This window comes from Ranitomeya imitator, chromosome 3, assembly GCF_032444005.1.
Source record: "Ranitomeya imitator isolate aRanImi1 chromosome 3, aRanImi1.pri, whole genome shotgun sequence".
In the NCBI taxonomy this organism is placed as follows: Eukaryota; Metazoa; Chordata; class Amphibia; order Anura; family Dendrobatidae; genus Ranitomeya; species Ranitomeya imitator.
In genome coordinates this window covers 111,431,255-111,455,129 of record NC_091284.1, presented here as the reverse complement: position 1 = coordinate 111,455,129, position 23,875 = coordinate 111,431,255, and the positions used below count along the sequence as shown (strand labels likewise).

Sequence of the window (23,875 nt, the reverse complement as noted above, 5' to 3'; positions counted from 1 at the left end):
GTGATAACATTTTAAAAGCAGCACCCCCTGACATATTGAAAACTGCAGTCAGGTAGTTAACTCTTCAGGTGCTTTACAGGAATTAATGCAAAGTGGCATGACAGAAATGAAAATGTGTATTTTTACCACCTAAATGCTGCTAACTTCTGAACAGGTTACAACAGCCGGCAGATTGTAAGGCTGCTATTTGGTTGTGAATTGCCATGGCAAATATCAGGACCACACAATCATGATGTGAGGGCACCAACTGGGATAAAGAGAGAGCCTCCACACTCTAACCATTTATAATGACTATTGACAGCAGCATCTAAGGGGTTAAACAATTTGGATGGTGCAGACACTGATGGTGACTGCTACAGCAAGTTGTTAGCTATAATGTACAGCCGACAGCTGCTGCATTGTCACCTGTATGGGGAGGCTATTCTCTCATATCTCAGGTCAGTTAAAAAGGCGTATTGACGGTCATTAAGGAGTTAAAGAATAGTAAAATGCATATGACCTAATTTAAATATGTAATAACAAAGGGGGGAAAACAAACCTTGAATTAATAAATACAGGTAATAAAGTGTGATGCCAACAAGTGCCCTCCCCCCCCCCAACACATTGATACAGTGAATTCCTCCACAGTACCCCCCACATACTGTACCCCCCAGCAAAGTATGGGGACACAGTATGATGCACCAATGGTGATCCACACAGTCCTCCACAGATTAATGGGCCCTACATAGCCCTCCATACAGTTTAATGGCCGCACATAGTGCTTAATACAGTATAATGGCCCCACATAGTCCCCGGTGTTGTGGGCCAGATATAATTATCCTGAGGGCCAGATTTGGCCCACGGGCCAGAGCTTTATGGGTGCTTTATACATTAGTCTAGCTGCTTAGAATTAGGTAAAACTGTGCTTGCTCTCCGCATATCAGCATATTTTCATATTAACAAACTTCTCTACCATATCTTGTATAATTTATCTAAACAGCCATAATACATTGTCTACACAAAGCTGAGAGGTCCTTTTTTTCATAGTTCTAATACAACTATCGTTCTTTTCAGAAATCGAGCTATAGCAGACTATCTCCGTTCTAATGGCTATGAAGAGGCATACTCTGTTTTCAAGAAGGAGGCAGAACTGGATATGGTAAGATCTTACAATTTACTTACAGGAAAGATTTATATCTTGGTACAGTGTTAGCCAGTAGATGGAAAAACATTTAGAATTGAGTCCTCAGTGGTTGATACCTTCTAGTGGCTAACCATAAAGTTGGTAACAAATTGCAAGCTTTTGAGACTACTCCGGTCTCTTCATCAGTCATAGAGTAACACAAAATCTGAAGTCACATTATTTCTACACAACAGGGCACAGAAATGATGCAATAGATAAGACAAATGACGTGAAGCAGAGCTATCATTATGGGAAAAAGATAAACCGGTTTTGCCCGTAAATATTGGAACAGTTCATAGAGGAGGAGTGTGAAAGTTTTATTTTTTTACCGATTTGGGGTCTGGTTCTTTGTTGTGATACCCCCACAAGGTCTGAGGAGCAAATTCCTTAATTGATGTAGAACAACATAAATCCACGCAACACATTCATTCCTGCACGGAGTGTCAAAGGCTGTCATAAGTTTATACTCCCAGATCTTTCTGAGATTTGAAGTTAAAACTTTTTAATACAAGTCGTTTCATGTCCAAATATGTTTGGCCATAGTTAAATTGTATTTATTTTTTTCTCTGATTGTATAGCGCTGAGAATTCATCCTTGTTCTAAGCTTTGGCCCTGTCTCCCCCACATACAGACCCCCGGTTAGACATTTAGTACAAATAATTAAGTACACCACCTTAGATGTGATGCAGCTGAAAGTACCTGGGATCTTGTAGTCCTGATGTGAGTTGGGGATCTTTATTGTGTCCGTGATCATTATTAATGGACAGGTTTTACATTTTTTTTTTTCTGGTTGCGGGAAAGGTTCCTGTAGCTGTTGGAGAGGACAGGGAGCTTCTGACAATGATTCTTCTTAGATTTGGGGGCTGCCTAAAACAGAGCAGCTCCCCTTAGCACTTTCAGATTTGGATTGTAGGTGACTACTAGAGGCACCCAGTAATTTTGTTCTTTAGCCTTGTAATATGAGATGATTCCTTGATTTTCTGGTGGCTCTTGTAATATGGTTTTCAATTCTTGGATGGTAACCCTGATTCAAAAAAGTCTTTCTGAGGCCACCATGGTGTTTCTCTATCCATGGGGTTGGAACATATACGATTGTATCTGATGGCTTGGCTGTACAGTCATGGCCAAAAGTTTTGAGAATGAGACAAATATTAATTTTTCCAAAGTCTACTGCTTCATTTTTTCTAATGGTAATTTGCATATACTCCTGAATGTCAGTGATCAGCTTAACAGCAATTACTGTACTTGCAAAGTCAATATTTGCCCAGAAAATGAACTTTAACCCCCAAAACACATTTCAACATCATTGCAGTCCTGCCTTAAAAGGAGCAGCTAACATCGTTTTAGTGCTTGATCCATTAACACAGGTGTGGGTGTTGATGAGGACAGGGCTGGCGATCAATCAGTCATGATTAAGTAAGAATGACATCATTGGACACTTTAAAAGGAGGCTGGTGCTTGGTATCATTGTTTCTCTTCAGTTAACCATGGTTATCTCTAAAGAAACACGTGCAGCCATCATTGCACTGCACAAAAATGGCCTAACAGGGAAGAGTATCACAGCTACAAAGATTGCACCTCAGTCAACAATCTATCGCATCATCAAGAACTTCAAGGAGAGAGCTTCCATTGTTGTCAAATAGGCTCCAGGGCGCCCAAGAAAGACCAGCAAGTGCCAGGACCGTATCTTAAAACTGTTTCAGCTGCAGGATCGGACTACCAGCAGTGCAGAGCTTGCTCAGGAATGGCAGCAGGCTGGTGTGAGTGCTTCTGCACGCTCTGTGAGGCGGAGACTCTTTGAGCAAGGCCTGGTTTCAAGGAGGGCAGCAAAGAAGCCACTTCTCTCCAGAAAAAACATCGGGGACCGACTGATATTCTGCAAAAGGTACAGGGAGTGGACTGCTGAGGACTGGGGCAAAGTCATTTTCTCTGATGAATCCCCTTTTCGATTGTTTGGGACATCTGGAAAACAGCTTATTTGGAGAAGAAGAGGTGAGCGCTACCACCAGTCTTGTCTCATGCCAACTGTAAAGCATCCTGAAACCATTCATGTGTGGGGTTGCTTCTCAGCCAAGGGAATCGGCTCACTCAGTCTTGCCTAAAAACACAGCCATGAATAAAGAATGGTACCAGAATGTCCTCCAAGAGCAACTTCTCCCAACCGTCCAAGAGCAGTTTGGCGCCCAACAATGCCTTTTCCAGCATGATGGAGCACCTTGCCATAAAGCAAAGGTGATAACTAAATGGCTCATGGAACAAAACATAGAGATTTTGGGTCCATGGCCTGGAAACTCCCCAGATCTTAATCCCATTGAGAACTTGTGGTCAATCATCAAGAGACGGGTGGACAAACAAAAACCAACAAATTCTGGCAAAATGCAAGCATTGATTATGTGAGAATGGACTGCTATCAGTCAGGATTTGGTCCAGAAGTTGATTGAGAGCATGCCAGGGAGAATTGCAGAGGTCTTGAAGAAGAATGGTCAACACTGCAAATATTGACTTGCTGCATTAACTCATTCTAACTGTCAATATAACCTATTGGTATTCATAATATGATTGCAATTATATTTCTGTATGTGATATAAACATCAGACAAACACTAATAAAAACCAGAGGGCAGCAGATCATGTGAAAATATAATTTTGGTGTCATTCTCAAAACTTCTGGCTATGACTGTAGACAATAGAATTTGTGTTTTTGATGGAAACTGTCCCATTTAAGGTATGTTGGACGGTCGATTGGCTTCTGATACAGGGATGTATCTATTTCATTGTTCTGTAGCAAAGATGCTTGGATTAAACAATTCCTAACATTTTAAGAAACTTTTCGGCTATCATAGTCACGTCTTCAGTAGAAATCTGGGTTTTGAGATCCCATCAATGCAGAGGGACACAGTTGAGTGCTGTGCCTTTTCAGCTGTGCTTAATGCTGTGCTGTGTATGGATCTATCTGAAGGGCTTGTATGCCGCTTATCCCTGCATCCTGAGTACAGATGAAAGCGCCAATCGGTGCTGGCCCTCGTGATGCTGGCGTTCCCAGGCTCCAGCCTAGGATTGGTGCTCTTACAGCTCCGATCCTAATGCAGGTCACAGCGCTGTCACACCGCGGCTGTGCCCTGTAATTGGTGCGATCGATGTAATCAATTTCACCAAACAGAGCTGGTTCAGGCCATACCTGGCTTTGTCAGGCACCAGCCTATGATCTGTGCTCCTGAAACAGAGAAATGCTGCCAATAGCATCACAGCATGAACAGCCAATCACAACGATTGTAGTTGAGAGATCAGCGACTGCCCCAGGATGACGACCCCATCTACCCAGATGGTGCCGGAGTTTTAATGCGATCACTGTGACTTCGGTCGCATTAAAAAAAGTAACAATCCATCCCTGGTCAAATAGGCACAGGGAGGTATTATTACGACAAATGTCATAAAGAAGTTTTCCCACTAACATTCGCACAAATATTTATGCAGCATCAAACCCTCAGCGGCCAGTCGTGGCAGCATAGTGGATGGGATTTCAAGAAATCTCATGTCCACTATGTATCCACATAAACCTGCAGATCACCCGCGGACACTGACGTGGTGCGTCTTTCCAGACCGCAGCCTGTCCATTTCTTTTGTGGAGACACTGGTCTCTGCAAGAGAAATGAATCAATAGAATGTATTGGGTGCAGTAAATCCGCACGGTTCAGTGGACACATGCAGATTCATCTGCGTTCAATAGAAGACAGCGAACATGCATTGTGTCCAAAGAGCTGCTATTTCCGGATTGTGGGCACCCGGCATAATATATAATGAATTTACGTAAAATATTTGAAGGATATTTCTTCATTGATATTGTAAATTCTCCTGTTCAATGTGTTGTATTTCAGAATGAAGAGTTAGACAAGAAGTATGCGGGCCTACTGGAGAAGAAATGGACATCTGTTATCAGATTACAAAAGAAGGTACATTGGACAATATTTTGTGTGTGAAAGTATCTAGATACTCGAGTAGCGAAAACAGAGGCTGCAGTGAATACTTTTCAGCAGAGTTCAAATATTATTTTCACAAAGAGCATATCGGTTGCAGGCCGGGGGCAAAAATAAGTGCCCAGAAAAGGGTAAATCCCAAGCATACCGATGGGTTGCTCTCTTGCACTGGAGGATGGGGGCTACGGTTTTGAGCTTGCCAAATGGGTGCAAATCTTGAAATGCATGTGTATAGCAATTGACTAAGTATCCCCTGTTTAGAGCAATGTAAATGATTGGCAATGCTCATCTTTTTGATGCCAGTGACATAAAATAAGTTTGCATAGATTGAAAAAGAAAAGTCAAATCAATTTAGCCCAATGCATGTCGATCATGCCTCTGGTAGCCTATGGCCATGTTCACACGTTGCGGTTTTTACCGCGGAACCGCAGCGATTTTGCCGCTGCGGGTCCGCTGCAGTTTCCATTGCGTTTACATGTGAACCAATGGAAACCGCAAACCGCTGTGCACATGCTGCGGGAAAAACCACGCAGAAACGCAGCGGTTAAAAACCCGCAGCATGTCACTTTTGTGCAGAATCGCAGCGATTCTGCACCCATAGAAATGCATTGATCCGCTTACTTCCCACATGGGGCTGTGCACACCATGCGGGAAGTAAGCGGATAATGTGCGGGTTATACCCGGGCTGGAGGAGAGGAGACTCTCCTCCAGGCCCCGGGAACCATATTTGTGGTTAAAAAAAAGAATTAAAATAAAAAATGTTATACTCACCGCTGAAGTCTCAGCGCTGCACGCGGCCGTCCGGTCTCAAGTTTGCTATGCGACCAGGACCTGCGGTGACGTCGCGGTCACATGACCGTGACGTCACGAAGGTCCTGGTCGCACAGCATGTTTGGAACCGGACCGCTGCCTGCAGCGCCGAGGAGATCGGGACGTCAGAGGGTGAGTATATCATGATTTTATTATTTTTAACATTACTATTGATGCTGCATATTGCTGCATATGCAGCATCAATAGTAGGAGTAAAATCCCGCAGCGGAACCCGCAGGACAAACCGCGATAAATCTGCAGGGATAACCGCAGCGGGTTTGCCCTGCAGATTTATGAAATCCGCTGTGGGAGAACCCGCAGGGACAGGACGCAACGTGTGAACATAGCCTATCACTTCTGATAACGTGTTAAGTCTGATGTGCAAAAATATGCATGAGACTCGTGAAAAAAGCTGAATTTTGGTGATTTGTAGCCTATGTAACACAGCCAACACTGGCTATGGAGTCTGCTTCATACTACCTTAGTGGCCATATGAAACATATGTACACTATTCATTGTTAAGGGGTTAATAGAAAATCATTTAAATATATCATTAAATGCAGGAACTTTGGACTTGAGATTGGTCAAGTTAAATGGATATTCTCAAAAAGTTATTCCCTACCCATAAAACATGAGATAGGTTGCTGATCAGAGGATCCAATAGCTGGAACCATCTGGAATGGTGCAGAGTTGTGCGTGCTCCGTCTCTACTCTGTCAGGGATACTGATGGAAATAGCTGTGAAAAGCTCTCCTCTTTCTCTGTTAATCACATAGACCTGAACCCCTTTCTGACATCGGACATAATGAACCTTCCATGTGACCTTTGCCAATTTGATCATGGACGGATCATTACGTCTGAGTGATCGCCGCCGGGTGTCAACTGACTGACACCATAAAAAATAAAAAACAAGGCAAAAAACGATGCTTTATCGTCATACCGCTGAACAAAAAGTGGACTAACACGCGATCAAAAAGACGGATATAAATAAACATGGTACAACTGAAAACGTCATCTTGTCCCGCAAAAAACGAGCCTCCACACAGCTCCATCAGCAGAAAAATAAGAGATATAGGTCTCAGAATAAAGCGATGCAAAAACGATTTTTTTCTTCTATAAAATAGTTTTTATTGCACAAAAGCGATAAAACTAGTGTTGAGCATTCCGATACCGCAAGACTCGGGTATCGGCCGATACTTGCGGTATCGGAATTCCGATACCGAGATCCGATACTTTTGTGGTATCGGGTATCGGTATCAGATACATAGAGATGTGTAAAATAAAGAATTAAAATAAAAAATATTGATATATTTACCTCTCCGGCGGCCCCTGAACTCAGCGCGGGTAACCGGCAGGCTTCGTTGTTCAAAATCAGCGCTTTTAGGACCTGAGAATCACGTCCCGGCTTCTGACTGGTCGCGGGCCGCCCATGTGACCGCCACGCGACCAATCACAAGCCGCTACGTCTTTGAAAGTCATTAACGCGCTCATTTTTAAAAATGAGCGCGTTAATAGCTTGCGGTGACGTCGCGGCTTGTGATTGGTCGCGTGGCGGTCACATGGGCGGCCCGCGACCAATCAGAAGCCGGGACGTGATTCTCAGGTCCTAAAAGCGCTGATTTTGAACAACGAAGCCTGCCGGTTACCCGCGCTGAGTTCAGGGGCCGCCGGAGAGGTAAATATATCAATATTTTTTATTTTAATTCTTTATTTTACACATCCCTATGGATCCCAGGGCCTGAAGGAGAGTTTCCTCTCCTTCAGACCCTGGGAACCATGAGAATACCTTCCGATACTTGATGTCCCATTGACTTGTATTGGTATCGGATATCGGTATCGGCGATATCCGATATTTTTCGGGTATCGGCCGATACTATCCGATACCGATACTTTCAAGTATCGGACGGTATCGCTCAACACTAGTCAAAACATAAATAAATGAGGTATCCCTGTAATCGTACTGACCTGAAGAATAAAACTGCTTTATCAATTTTACCCCACACAAAACAGTATAAAGGCGCCCCATCCCCAAAAAAAGAAATTCAAGAATTGCTGATTTATTTTTTTTCATTCTGCCTCCCAAAAATGGGAATAGAAAGCGATCAAAAAATGTCATGTGCCCAAAAATGGTACCAATAAAAATGTCAACTCGTCCAACAAAAAACAAGACCTTACCTGACTGTGGGCCAAAATATGGAAAAATTATAGCTCTCAAAATGTGATGCAAAAACTATTTTTTGCAATAAAGTGTCTTTTAGTGTGTGACAGCAGCCAAACATAAAAACCCACTAATAAGGCCCCTTTCACACGTCCTGATATTTCCAGTACCGGAGAGGTCAGTGTCCCTGTGTGTAATACTTGCAGCACACGTGTGGCATCTGTGTGCCACATCAGTACCACATGGACTGCCGCCAGGGAAGAAGCGTTACAGTAAGCGCTGTTCTCATCATTCTCCCCTGCTCTGCTGGAAATCGGTGTGAGCAGGGGAGAATGATGAGTTAAGGTACCGTTACACTAAACTATTTACCAACGATCACGACCAGCGATACGACCTTGCCGTGATCATTGGTAAGTCGTTGTGTGGTCGCTGGAGAGCTGTCAGACAGACAGCTCTCCAGCGACCAACGATGCCGAAGTCCCCGGGTAACCAGGGTAAACATCGGGTTACTAAGCGCAGGGCTGTTTACCCTGGTTACCATTGTAAATGTAAAAAAAAAAACAGTACATACTTACATCCCGGTGTCTGTCACGTCCCCCGCCGTCACCTTCCCGCACTGACTGTCAGCGCCGGCCGGCCGTAAAGCAGAGCACAGCGGTGACGTCATGACGTCACAGCTGTGTTCTGCCTTACGGCCGGCCGGCGCCGACAGTCAGTGCGGGAAGCTGACGGCGGGGGACGTGACAGACAACGGAATGTGAATATGTAGTGTTTTTTTTTTTTTTTTTTACATATACAATGGTAACCAGGGTAAACATCGGGTTACTAAGAGCGGCCCTGCGCTTAGTAACCCAATGTTTACCCTGGTTACAAGTGAACACATCGCTGGATCAGCGTCACACACGCCGATCCAGCGATGACAGCGGGTGATCCAGCGACGAAATAAAGTTCTGGCTTTCTAGCTCCGACCAGCGATGTCATAGTAGGATCCTGATCGCTGCTGCGTGTCAAACACAACAAGATTGCTATCCAGGACGTCACGGATCGCTATCGTTATCGTTCAAAAGTTGCCCAGTGTGATGGTACCTTTACATTTATGTGATAAGAGACAGCAGGCAGCGGCTCATGGGACTATTACTCCCATCAGCCTATCCCTGCTGCTGCTAATAAGTGACAGCAGGAGAGGCTGATGGGGGTCTTCATCAGCTGCCGCCTACACTATAAATAAAGGAAAAAAACCTGGCATGGGTTTAGCTGAAAATGTACAACCCCTTTATTGAATTAAGATAAGGTTATCTGTTGGTCAATTAATTCAGCGTTTTATATGGATCCTTAGGTAATGGAATTAGAATCAAAGCTAAATGAAGCAAAAGAAGAATTTACATCTGGAGGACCAATTGGTCAGAAGAGAGACCCCAAAGAATGGATACCACGCCCTCCTGAAAAATATGCACTTAGTGGTCACCGGAGTCCTGTCACTCGTGTCATTTTCCATCCAGTGTTTAGTGTTATGGTCACTGCTTCAGAGGATGCAACAATTAAGGTATTCTTACTTGTAGATTATGCTGTTCAACAAATGTAGAATTTATTCCTCATTGGTTGTCAGACAGTTCATTACTCAATCATCGTGCAATAACTGCTTGGGTGATAAAGGTCTTTTCTGTTATTTAGCATTGATTCATGTCCTCCATTGTTTTCACTGAGCCAGAGAGAGGAGTGTGATCCGGATAATGTTATACAATGAAATGAATTAAATTTTATAACTTTGCTACAGGTGTATATACAGCAGGTGAAATGAGTATTGAACGCGTCACCAATTTTCTAATTAAATATTTCTAATTGTGCTATTGGCATGAAAGTCTCACTTGATATCTGTAACAACCTATCGAATCAACGTAGGCAAAGAAATCAAGCCATAGATGTTTGTAAATTAAGTATTATTATTATTACACCAGCTAAAATGTATAAATATTTAGAAAGTAATCCTGCCACTTAGTGAAAAATATCAACTGATGACCGATAAAAAGGTGTCTAATTACCTAGGTGCCACTCAAGAAACATCTGTGTTGGGTAAAACGACTGGGCTGTCTCAAGACCTTCACAGCCTTATTGTTTTCAAAACAAACTGATGGCATTTGTTACAGATAAATTTCTAAACTAATGAAGATTCCAGTAAACACTGTTGTGTTGGGCCCATAATCCGAAAGTGGAAAGAACATCATTTCACCATAAACCGCCCATGACCTAAAGCTCTCCACAATATTTCAGACAACTGGGAAACAACTGGGAACGCATTGTTACGAAAGGACCTGCATACGCATGTGTTCAATACGTTGGCGTACTTCAGACTGCGCATGTCCAGGAAATAATGTCACCACCTCCACCATGCGCATAAACAATGCAAACGCATGCACACGCAGTGGGTCTTTTTTGGCATCATGCGTAAGATGTTTGGAAGCGTTTTGGCATGTTTTTTGCGCATGCAGATACCGTTGCACACAGAAACGCTAATGTGTACTTGGCCTCAGACAGTGATCCCAAACACACAACAAAGTCCACTCTTAAAGGGACACTGTCACCTGAATTTGGAGGGAACAATCTTCAGCCATAGAGGCGGGGTTTTCGGGTGTTTGATTCACCCTTTCCTTACCTGCTGGCTGCAATATTGGATTGAAGTTCATTCTCTGTCCTCCGTAGTACATGCCTGCACAAGGCAATCTTGCACAGCGCAGGCGTGTACTATGGAGGACAGAGAATGAACTTCAATCCAATATTGCAGCCAGCATGCAGCCAGTGGGTAAGGAAAGGGTGAATCAAAAACCCCCAAACCCCGCCTCCATGGCTGAAGATTGTTCCCTCCAAATTCAGGTGACAGTGTCCCTTTAAGTGGTTTCAGAGAGAGAAAATAAAACTGCTAGAATGGCCGAGCCAATCATCTGAACTAAATCTTATAGAAAATATATGGAAGGAGCTAAAGCTCATAGTTCACAGGAGCCCAATTGGCCAAAATCACACCTGAGCAATGCCTGCGATTAGTGTCTCTATACAGGAGGTGTCTTGAATCTGTCATCACTAACAAAGGGTTTTGTACAGAGCATTAGATTTCAGTAAGCGTGTTCTATACTTTTTCCGGGTGTTACTACTTATTAATCATAACTTAAATTTTTGGACATGTGTGGTTTGATTTCTTTGCTTGTGTGGATTGGATGGGTTGTTACCAACATCTGGTGAGATATATAGATAGATAGATAGATAGATACATACACAACATACATACACACACACAACATACATACACACAAACATATATTTTTACTATTGATGGTGTTCAATACTTGCTGTATGTAATATGTACAGTGTGTATGGCTTGTGTAGTGACAGTAGTTCCCTCTGTTAGGCTAAGTTCACATTGCGTTAAAGCAGCCCGTTCAACACATTCGTTAAACGGGCTGCGTTAACACAAGTGCCGAAATGTGATTTACGCTAGCGCAGATAAAGCTAGCACATGCTCTATCTGCGCTAGCGGTGACGGACCCGGAAACGCTGCAGATCATTTTGGGCACGCGCTAGCGATGCGTCCGACATTAATGGCGGCATTAACGGACTACGTTACACTGTGTTATGCCGCGGTGTAACGCAGTCTGTCTAACGGACTGGGGAAACGTACTGTGAACCCAGCCTTATAGCCTCTGAAACTTAGTGTGAAACGTTATCCTTCACTTTTACTTGTTTGCTTAGCTCTGCCCTTGTGGACATGTCCTCACAAACACATAACTAGAAAATCATTTAATACTTGTGGCTGAACAACTAGTGTTACTGGTATTATGTCTTCACTAGTGTTGAGCGATACCTTCCGATATCGGAAAGTATCGGTATCGGTTTGGATCGGCCGATATTCAAAAAATATCGGATATCGCCGATACCGATACCCGATCCCAATGCAAGTCAATGGGACCAAAATATCGGAATTAAAATAAACCCTTTCTTTCCTTGTAGGTTCATTCTACCTGAAGGAAAACAACTAAGAATAATGTAGGATGTATGGGGGAGGTGGCGGAGACATTAAAGGCAATGAGGATTAGTCCAATCAAATAGAATAGCATGTTTTTTTTTTTTTTTTAAAGAAGTTCGGATTGAAAAAGATATTGAGTATGTAAATTTTTTTTATTTTGTCAGATATTGATGTTTCACTATTCCACGCCCTTCCCCTTCTTTTTTTTCTTTTTTTTTTTTTTCTTTTCCCACACTTTCATCTTCATCATCATCAGCATCCTTGACATCAACTTCTTCACCTTATTCATCTTCTTCTTCATCTTCTACCTATTTTTTTTTTTATTACATTCTTCATATTCATTTTCTTCAACTATTATTATTCTTCCTATTCTACATATTCTTTTTATTCCACTGTTATTATTCTTCCTATTCTACTTCTTCATCATATTCTCATTTGTGACAGGCATTCCCGTAGTTGTTATCTATAAAAGTTGGAAGATTACACCTTCCGTTCTGCCAGTCACAAAAGTTACATTTGTCCGCGTTCAGTTTGGCCTGCAGCATCAGGCTTTATCCAGGGGCACCACGAGGAGGAACGGACTCACCCCCATACACTGCTTAGTCGTCTTCTGCATATAATTTAGATAATATCTTTTGCTCTGATATTAAGTCTTATGCTTAATGTTCTTCTGCTCTTTGTTCTGCAGCCTCTTGTTCTTCTGCTTCTCGGTCTTCCATGTTGTCGTCTCCAGGGTCTTCGTCTCCAGTGTCGTCATCTCCGCCGTCGTCGTCTCAGCCGTCGTCGTCTCCGCCGTCGTCGTCGTCGTCGTCATCGGGGTGGTCTTCCGGGTCGTCGTCATCGGGGTGGTCTTCCGGATTGTCGACGTTAGGGTCTTCAACTTGGAAATGTAGCAGAAGGTACAAGAAGGCTGAGAAAATGCCAAGAACCAGCTGATGGAACTGGAACTCGGATGGCTACCCGAAGGTTCAAGAGCCTATGGAACTACCGAGGACCAGCTGACGTTACTGGAACCCGGTTACTAAGCAGGAGGTACCCGTGCTAAAAAGCACTACCAAGGACCGCCTGACGTTGGCGGAACTCGGATACCCAGAAGGAGGCACCTAAGCCAAAGGCTTTGCCCGGAACCAGATGACGTTACTGGAACCAGGATGGGGAGCAGAAGGTACAAGAGCAAAAGACACTGCCGAGAACCAGCTGACGGTACTGGAACCCGGATGGGTAGCCGAATGTCCAAGAGCCAATGGAACTACCAAGGACCAGCTGACGTTACTGGAACCCGGTTACTAAGCAGGAGGTACCCGTGCCTGAAAGCACTACCAAGGACCACCTGACATTGGTGGAACTTGGATACCCAGAAGGAGGCACCTAAGCCAAAGGCTCTGCCCGGAACCAGCTGACGGTACTGGAACCAGGATGGGGAGCAGAAGGTACAAGAGCAAAAGACACTGCCGAGAACCAGCTGACGGTGCTGGAACCAGGTGGTGGACCCGAAGGCCCACAGGAGAGGAGAGAACAGCTAGGCCGCGAGGCAGCCGCAGTTACCGAACCCCAACAGTCCTACAGGGGGAGCTGGGCCTACTGGCACTACAGAACCAGCCTTGACTACCAGTTCACGCAGCCCACATAGGAAGCTCCTAAACTGGAGGCACCCTGGAGTTGGCTAACTCGACCGCCCCACGACGGGGCAAGCATAGGCGTCTCAGTGAAGTTGACACAACCCGGAAACAGCTGACGGTGCTGAAACCAGGCTTGGCACGAGGGAGTACCTGTGACAAGAACACTGCCGAGAACCAGCTGGCGGTGCTGGAACCCGGATGCGTTGCCCCAGTGTGCAAGAGCCAATGGCACGACCGAGGACCAGCTGACGGTGCTGGAACCCGGTTACTAAGCTGTAGGTGCCCGCGCTTAAAAGCACTACCAAGGACCGCCTGGCGTTGGCGGAACTCGGATACCCAGGAGGAGGCACCTAAGCCAAAGGCTCGGCCCGGAACCAGCTGACGGTGCTGGAACCAGGTGGTGGACCCGAAGGCCCACAGGAGAGGAGAGAACAGCTAGGCCGCGAGGCAGCCGCAGTTACCGAACCCCAACAGTCCTACAGGGGGAGCTGGGCCTACTGGCACTACAGAACCAGCCTTGACTACCAGTTCACGCAGCCCACATAGGAAGCTCCTAAACTGGAGGCACCCTGGAGTTGGCTAACTCGACCGCCCCACGACGGGGCAAGCATAGGCGTCTCAGTGAAGTTGACACAACCCGGAAACAGCTGACGGTGCTGAAACCAGGCTTGGCACGAGGGAGTACCTGTGACAAGAACACTGCCGAGAACCAGCTGGCGGTGCTGGAACCCGGATGCGTTGCCCCAGTGTGCAAGAGCCAATGGCACGACCGAGGACCAGCTGACGGTGCTGGAACCCGGTTACTAAGCTGTAGGTGCCCGCGCTTAAAAGCACTACCAAGGACCGCCTGGCGTTGGCGGAACTCGGATACCCAGGAGGAGGCACCTAAGCCAAAGGCTCGGCCCGGAACCAGCTGACGGTGCTGGAACCAGGTGGTGGACCCCAAGGCCCACAGGAGAGGAGAGAACAGCTAGGCCGCGAGGCAGCCGCAGTTACCGAACCCCAACAGTCCTACAGGGGGAGCTGGGCCTACTGGCACTACAGAACCAGCCTTGACTACCAGTTCACGCAGCCCACATAGGAAGCTCCTAAACTGGAGGCACCCTGGAGTTGGCTAACTCGACCGCCCCACGACGGGGCAAGCATAGGCGTCTCAGTGAAGTTGACACAACCCGGAAACAGCTGACGGTGCTGAAACCAGGCTTGGCACGAGGGAGTACCTGTGACAAGAACACTGCCGAGAACCAGCTGGCGGTGCTGGAACCCGGATGCGTTGCCCCAGTGTGCAAGAGCCAATGGCACGACCGAGGACCAGCTGACGGTGCTGGAACCCGGTTACTAAGCTGTAGGTGCCCGCGCTTAAAAGCACTACCAAGGACCGCCTGGCGTTGGCGGAACTCGGATACCCAGGAGGAGGCACCTAAGCCAAAGGCTCGGCCCGGAACCAGCTGACGGTGCTGGAACCAGGTGGTGGACCCGAAGGCCCACAGGAGAGGAGAGAACAGCTAGGCCGCGAGGCAGCCGCAGTTACCGAACCCCAACAGTCCTACAGGGGGAGCTGGGCCTACTGGCACTACAGAACCAGCCTTGACTACCAGTTCACGCAGCCCACATAGGAAGCTCCTAAACTGGAGGCACCCTGGAGTTGGCTAACTCGACCGCCCCACGACGGGGCAAGCATAGGCGTCTCAGTGAAGTTGACACAACCCGGAAACAGCTGACGGTGCTGAAACCAGGCTTGGCACGAGGGAGTACCTGTGACAAGAACACTGCCGAGAACCAGCTGGCGGTGCTGGAACCCGGATGCGTTGCCCCAGTGTGCAAGAGCCAATGGCACGACCGAGGACCAGCTGACGGTGCTGGAACCCGGTTACTAAGCTGTAGGTGCCCGCGCTTAAAAGCACTACCAAGGACCGCCTGGCGTTGGCGGAACTCGGATACCCAGGAGGAGGCACCTAAGCCAAAGGCTCGGCCCGGAACCAGCTGACGGTGCTGGAACCAGGTGGTGGACCCCAAGGCCCACAGGAGAGGAGAGAACAGCTAGGCCGCGAGGCAGCCGCAGTTACCGAACCCCAACAGTCCTACAGGGGGAGCTGGGCCTACTGGCACTACAGAACCAGCCTTGACTACCAGTTCACGCAGCCCACATAGGAAGCTCCTAAACTGGAGGCACCCTGGAGTTGGCTAACTCGACCGCCCCACGACGGGGCAAGCATAGGCGTCTCAGTGAAGTTGACACATCCCGGAAACAGCTGACGGTGCTGAAACCAGGCTTGGCACGAGGGAGTACCTGTGACAAGAACACTGCCGAGAACCAGCTGGCGGTGCTGGAACCCGGATGCGTTGCCCCAGTGTGCAAGAGCCAATGGCACGACCGAGGACCAGCTGACGGTGCTGGAACCCGGTTACTAAGCTGTAGGTGCCCGCGCTTAAAAGCACTACCAAGGACCGCCTGGCGTTGGCGGAACTCGGATACCCAGGAGGAGGCACCTAAGCCAAAGGCTCGGCCCGGAACCAGCTGACGGTGCTGGAACCAGGTGGTGGACCCCAAGGCCCACAGGAGAGGAGAGAACAGCTAGGCCGCGAGGCAGCCGCAGTTACCGAACCCCAACAGTCCTACAGGGGGAGCTGGGCCTACTGGCACTACAGAACCAGCCTTGACTACCAGTTCACGCAGCCCACATAGGAAGCTCCTAAACTGGAGGCACCCTGGAGTTGGCTAACTCGACCGCCCCACGACGGGGCAAGCATAGGCGTCTCAGTGAAGTTGACACAACCCGGAAACAGCTGACGGTGCTGAAACCAGGCTTGGCACGAGGGAGTACCTGTGACAAGAACACTGCCGAGAACCAGCTGGCGGTGCTGGAACCCGGATGCGTTGCCCCAGTGTGCAAGAGCCAATGGCACGACCGAGGACCAGCTGACGGTGCTGGAACCCGGTTACTAAGCTGTAGGTGCCCGCGCTTAAAAGCACTACCAAGGACCGCCTGGCGTTGGCGGAACTCGGATACCCAGGAGGAGGCACCTAAGCCAAAGGCTCGGCCCGGAACCAGCTGACGGTGCTGGAACCAGGTGGTGGACCCGAAGGCCCACAGGAGAGGAGAGAACAGCTAGGCCGCGAGGCAGCCGCAGTTACCGAACCCCAACAGTCCTACAGGGGGAGCTGGGCCTACTGGCACTACAGAACCAGCCTTGACTACCAGTTCACGCAGCCCACATAGGAAGCTCCTAAACTGGAGGCACCCTGGAGTTGGCTAACTCGACCGCCCCACGACGGGGCAAGCATAGGCGTCTCAGTGAAGTTGACACAACCCGGAAACAGCTGACGGTGCTGAAACCAGGCTTGGCACGAGGGAGTACCTGTGACAAGAACACTGCCGAGAACCAGCTGGCGGTGCTGGAACCCGGATGCGTTGCCCCAGTGTGCAAGAGCCAATGGCACGACCGAGGACCAGCTGACGGTGCTGGAACCCGGTTACTAAGCTGTAGGTGCCCGCGCTTAAAAGCACTACCAAGGACCGCCTGGCGTTGGCGGAACTCGGATACCCAGGAGGAGGCACCTAAGCCAAAGGCTCGGCCCGGAACCAGCTGACGGTGCTGGAACCAGGTGGTGGACCCCAAGGCCCACAGGAGAGGAGAGAACAGCTAGGCCGCGAGGCAGCCGCAGTTACCGAACCCCAACAGTCCTACAGGGGGAGCTGGGCCTACTGGCACTACAGAACCAGCCTTGACTACCAGTTCACGCAGCCCACATAGGAAGCTCCTAAACTGGAGGCACCCTGGAGTTGGCTAACTCGACCGCCCCACGACGGGGCAAGCATAGGCGTCTCAGTGAAGTTGACACAACCCGGAAACAGCTGACGGTGCTGAAACCAGGCTTGGCACGAGGGAGTACCTGTGACAAGAACACTGCCGAGAACCAGCTGGCGGTGCTGGAACCCGGATGCGTTGCCCCAGTGTGCAAGAGCCAATGGCACGACCGAGGACCAGCTGACGGTGCTGGAACCCGGTTACTAAGCTGTAGGTGCCCGCGCTTAAAAGCACTACCAAGGACCGCCTGGCGTTGGCGGAACTCGGATACCCAGGAGGAGGCACCTAAGCCAAAGGCTCGGCCCGGAACCAGCTGACGGTGCTGGAACCAGGTGGTGGACCCCAAGGCCCACAGGAGAGGAGAGAACAGCTAGGCCGCGAGGCAGCCGCAGTTACCGAACCCCAACAGTCCTACAGGGGGAGCTGGGCCTACTGGCACTACAGAACCAGCCTTGACTACCAGTTCACGCAGCCCACATAGGAAGCTCCTAAACTGGAGGCACCCTGGAGTTGGCTAACTCGACCGCCCCACGACGGGGCAAGCATAGGCGTCTCAGTGAAGTTGACACAACCCGGAAACAGCTGACGGTGCTGAAACCAGGCTTGGCACGAGGGAGTACCTGTGACAAGAACACTGCCGAGAACCAGCTGGCGGTGCTGGAACCCGGATGCGTTGCCCCAGTGTGCAAGAGCCAATGGCACGACCGAGGACCAGCTGACGGTGCTGGAACCCGGTTACTAAGCTGTAGGTGCCCGCGCTTAAAGGCACTACCAAGGACCGCCTGGCGTTGGCGGAACTCGGATACCCAGGAGGAGGCACCTAAGCCAAAGGCTCGGCCCGGAACCAGCTGACGGTGCTGGAACCAGGTGGTGGACCCGAAGGCCCACAGGAGAGGAGAGAACAGCTAGGCCGCGAGGCAGCCGCAGTTACCGAACCCCAACAGTCCTACAGGGGGAGCTGGGCCTACTGGCACTACAGAACCAGCCTTGACTACCAGTTCACGCAGCCCACATAGGAAGCTCCTAAACTGGAGGCACCCTGGAGTTGGCTAACTCGACCGCCCCACGACGGGGCAAGCATAGGCGTCTCAGTGAAGTTGACACAACCCGGAAACAGCTGACGGTGCTGAAACCAGGCTTGGCACGAGGGAGTACCTGTGACAAGAACACTGCCGAGAACCAGCTGGCGGTGCTGGAACCCGGATGCGTTGCCCCAGTGTGCAAGAGCCAATGGCACGACCGAGGACCAGCTGACGGTGCTGGAACCCGGTTACTAAGCTGTAGGTGCCCGCGCTTAAAAGCACTACCAAGGACCGCCTGGCGTTGGCGGAACTCGGATACCCAGGAGGAGGCACCTAAGCCAAAGGCTCGGCCCGGAACCAGCTGACGGTGCTGGAACCAGGTGGTGGACCCCAAGGCCCACAGGAGAGGAGAGAACAGCTAGGCCGCGAGGCAGCCGCAGTTACCGAACCCCAACAGTCCTACAGGGGGAGCTGGGCCTACTGGCACTACAGAACCAGCCTTGACTACCAGTTCACGCAGCCCACATAGGAAGCTCCTAAACTGGAGGCACCCTGGAGTTGGCTAACTCGACCGCCCCACGACGGGGCAAGCATAGGCGTCTCAGTGAAGTTGACACAACCCGGAAACAGCTGACGGTGCTGAAACCAGGCTTGGCACGAGGGAGTACCTGTGACAAGAACACTGCCGAGAACCAGCTGGCGGTGCTGGAACCCGGATGCGTTGCCCCAGTGTGCAAGAGCCAATGGCACGACCGAGGACCAGCTGACGGTGCTGGAACCCGGTTACTAAGCTGTAGGTGCCCGCGCTTAAAAGCACTACCAAGGACCGCCTGGCGTTGGCGGAACTCGGATACCCAGGAGGAGGCACCTAAGCCAAAGGCTCGGCCCGGAACCAGCTGACGGTGCTGGAACCAGGTGGTGGACCCCAAGGCCCACAGGAGAGGAGAGAACAGCTAGGCCGCGAGGCAGCCGCAGTTACCGAACCCCAACAGTCCTACAGGGGGAGCTGGGCCTACTGGCACTACAGAACCAGCCTTGACTACCAGTTCACGCAGCCCACATAGGAAGCTCCTAAACTGGAGGCACCCTGGAGTTGGCTAACTCGACCGCCCCACGACGGGGCAAGCATAGGCGTCTCAGTGAAGTTGACACAACCCGGAAACAGCTGACGGTGCTGAAACCAGGCTTGGCACGAGGGAGTACCTGTGACAAGAACACTGCCGAGAACCAGCTGGCGGTGCTGGAACCCGGATGCGTTGCCCCAGTGTGCAAGAGCCAATGGCACGACCGAGGACCAGCTGACGGTGCTGGAACCCGGTTACTAAGCTGTAGGTGCCCGCGCTTAAAAGCACTACCAAGGACCGCCTGGCGTTGGCGGAACTCGGATACCCAGGAGGAGGCACCTAAGCCAAAGGCTCGGCCCGGAACCAGCTGACGGTGCTGGAACCAGGTGGTGGACCCCAAGGCCCACAGGAGAGGAGAGAACAGCTAGGCCGCGAGGCAGCCGCAGTTACCGAACCCCAACAGTCCTACAGGGGGAGCTGGGCCTACTGGCACTACAGAACCAGCCTTGACTACCAGTTCACGCAGCCCACATAGGAAGCTCCTAAACTGGAGGCACCCTGGAGTTGGCTAACTCGACCGCCCCACGACGGGGCAAGCATAGGCGTCTCAGTGAAGTTGACACAACCCGGAAACAGCTGACGGTGCTGAAACCAGGCTTGGCACGAGGGAGTACCTGTGACAAGAACACTGCCGAGAACCAGCTGGCGGTGCTGGAACCCGGATGCGTTGCCTTGCCTATTAAAGATTGTCTTCCTAGAGCCCCAACTAGCGGTGTTGGAGCAAAGGGTAAGCAGGGGGAGATGAGTGTAGGCCGAAGCCTGCACTGGAGGCAGCTTTGTGTCTGCGTTGCGTTTGCAGGACACGATGCCGGCTACACAGCGGGGGAACAGCTGGCGGTGCTGAACCCCACTAACACATTGGCTGGTGTTTTTCTCTGTGCAGCTAGCATTTCCGGGCAAAAACTAGCGGTGTTTGAGCCCAGGGTCAGCAGGAGGAGTAGAGGAGCAGAGTGTAGGCCGAAGCCTAGTTGAACCAATTTCAAAGGTTACCTTTAACCCCCCCCTCAGGTGTTGCAAGGTACAAGAGCCACACCTTGAACAGCATTAATGATGCACAAGTCAAAGGTTGCTCTATTTAATTTTGCTCCTTGCACACGCTGAATTAAACACGTACACTATTTAGCCCATTATACTGTCAAACAGTTGTGGAGGCGTGACTTGTCTTTTTAACGAGACGCAGCACAGGTGTCAAAATTTGCACCTAGGTACTGGGCGCAGATTCCTGAGCGTTGTTATTTGCTGTACAGGAGTCTGCGCTCTTGTGTTATCCCTTGGCAATACCCTGTTAGTGCAGGCCGTCTCATGACCTCATTTCATGTTGGCCGGTGCGGTTAACGATGGCCATAAATCCCAGACCCACAGTGGCTTTTCCTAAAGTCACACTGCGGTGCTGGGATTCGTGGCCTTGTGCAGTAAATATGTTCGCCGCTCACACATGTCCTTACACCTGCTTCAGACTGGGCGGCCTCAGCTGATCCCTTATCGCATGCCGCGGCCATGAGGCCGCACAGTCAGAAGAAGGCGGAAGGAGGGGAGTGAAAACAGGGGAACATATGCACTGCTCGTGCCCATCAATCACACCCTCGCAGTCAAAATATATGAGACAACGGGGGGCGTTGTGTCGGGCAGGGGGGACGCACAGGCACAGCCAGCCAACCAATGATGTCAGGAGACGGGCAGCGCTAACAATGGGGGTGCTGCGTGTCATTACAAAGGAAAGTCACACCTCAGGGACATTGTAATGGTCTCTAATGAGACACATTTTTTACGTGTTGAGTTCCACGTGGGCAAGGAGAAAGTCAGCCACCTCGTACAAATGCAGCAGTACTGCTGTACAAGGTGGCTGATATACATAGAAACACCTGTGGGTGGGGGGCAGGCTCCCTTCAATTTCAGTTCATGTGCCTGCGTGGCGTTTGCAGGTCACGTTGCAAGCTGCACAGCAGGGGAACAGCTGGCGGTGCTGAACCCCACTAACACATTGGCTGGTGTTTTTCTCTGTGCAGCTAGCATGTCCGGGCAGAAACTGGCGTTGTTTGAGCCCAGGGTCAGCAGGAGGAGGAGAGGAGCAAAGTGTAGGCCGAAGCCTGCACTGGTGGCAGCTTTTGTTCTGTTGTGCCAGCGTGGCTTGTGCTGGACACGTTGCCGACTACACAGCAGGGGAACAGCTGGCGGTGCTGAACCCCACTAACACATTGGCTGGTGTTTTTCTCTGTGCAGCTAGCATTTCCGGGCAAAAACTAGCGGTGTTTGAGCCCAGGGTCAGCAGGAGGAGTAGAGGAGCAGAGTGTTGGCCAAAGCCTAGTTGAACCAATTTCAAAGGTTACCTTTAACCCCCCCCTCAGGTGTTGCAAGGTACAAGAGCCACACCTTGAACAGCATTAATGATGCACAAGTCAAAGGTTGCTCTATTTAATTTTGCTCCTTGCACACGCTGAATTAAACACGTACACTATTTAGCCCATTATACTGTCAAACAGTTGTGGAGGCGTGACTTGTCTTTTTAACGAGACGCAGCACAGGTGTCAAAATTTGCACCTAGGTACTGGGCGCAGATTCCTGAGCGTTGTTATTTGCTGTACAGGAGTCTGCGCTCTTGTGTTATCCCTTGGCAATACCCTGTTAGTGCAGGCCGTCTCATGACCTCATTTCATGTTGGCCGGTGCGGTTAACGATGGCCATAAATCCCAGACCCACAGTGGCTTTTCCTAAAGTCACACTGCGGTGCTGGGATTCGTGGCCTTGTGCAGTAAATATGTTCGCCGCTCACACATGTCCTTACACCTGCTTCAGACTGGGCGGCCTCAGCTGATCCCTTATCGCATGCCGCGGCCATGAGGCCGCACAGTCAGAAGAAGGCGGAAGGAGGGGAGTGAAAACAGGGGAACATATGCACTGCTCGTGCCCATCAATCACACCCTCGCAGTCAAAATATATGAGACAACGGGGGGCGTTGTGTCGGGCAGGGGGGACGCACAGGCACAGCCAGCCAACCAATGATGTCAGGAGACGGGCAGCGCTAACAATGGGGGTGCTGCGTGTCATTACAAAGGAAAGTCACACCTCAGGGACATTGTAATGGTCTCTAATGAGACACATTTTTTACGTGTTGAGTTCCACGTGGGCAAGGAGAAAAAGTCAGCCACCTCGTACAAATGCAGCAGTACTGCTGTACAAGGTGGCTGATATACATAGAAACACCTGTGGGTGGGGGGCAGGCTCCCTTCAATTTCAGTTCATGTGCCTGCGTGGCGTTTGCAGGTCACGTTGCAAGCTGCACAGCAGGGGAACAGCTGGCGGTGCTGAACCCCACTAACACATTGGCTGGTGTTTTTCTCTGTGCAGCTAGCATGTCCGGGCAGAAACTGGCGTTGTTTGAGCCCAGGGTCAGCAGGAGGAGGAGAGGAGCAAAGTGTAGGCCGAAGCCTGCACTGGTGGCAGCTTTTGTTCTGTTGTGCCAGCGTGGCTTGTGCTGGACACGTTGCCGACTACACAGCAGGGGAACAGCTGGCGGTGCTGAACCCCACTAACACATTGGCTGGTGTTTTTCTCTGTGCAGCTAGCATTTCCGGGCAAAAACTAGCGGTGTTTGAGCCCAGGGTCAGCAGGAGGAGTAGAGGAGCAGAGTGTTGGCCAAAGCCTAGTTGAACCAATTTCAAAGGTTACCTTTAACCCCCCCCTCAGGTGTTGCAAGGTACAAGAGCCACACCTTGAACAGCATTAATGATGCACAAGTCAAAGGTTGCTCTATTTAATTTTGCTCCTTGCACACGCTGAATTAAACACGTACACTATTTAGCCCATTATACTGTCAAACAGTAGTGGAGGCGTGACTACTAGTCTTTTTAAGGAGACGCAGCACAGGTGTACAAATTTACACCTAGGTGCTGTGCGCAGATTCCTTACCGTTGTTATTTGCAGTACAGGAAACTGCGCTCTTGTGTTATCCCTTGGCAATACCCTGTTAGTGCAGGCCGTCTCATGACCTCATTTCATGTTGGCCGGTGCGGTTAACGATGGCCATAAATCCCAGACCCACAGTGGCTTTTCCTAAAGTCACACTGCGGTGCTGGGATTCGTGGCCTTGTGCAGTAAATATGTTCGCCGCTCACACATGTCCTTACACCTGCTTCAGACTGGGCGGCCTCAGCTGATCCCTTATCGCATGCCGCGGCCATGAGGCCGC

At 49.8% G+C, this 23,875-nt stretch overlaps 1 protein-coding gene across 1 annotated transcript in view; it reads left to right on the top strand.

The window, feature by feature from the left end:
* Nucleotides 1-23,875, top strand: part of PAFAH1B1 (platelet activating factor acetylhydrolase 1b regulatory subunit 1) — a 126,645-nt gene that overhangs the window by 65,562 nt on the left and 37,208 nt on the right. The window contains exons 3-5 of the mRNA XM_069761282.1: nucleotides 1,054-1,138; nucleotides 5,037-5,111; nucleotides 9,439-9,645. Coding sequence (XP_069617383.1) covers nucleotides 1,054-1,138; nucleotides 5,037-5,111; nucleotides 9,439-9,645 — 367 coding nt within the window. The remainder of the gene's footprint in view (nucleotides 1-1,053; nucleotides 1,139-5,036; nucleotides 5,112-9,438; nucleotides 9,646-23,875) is intronic.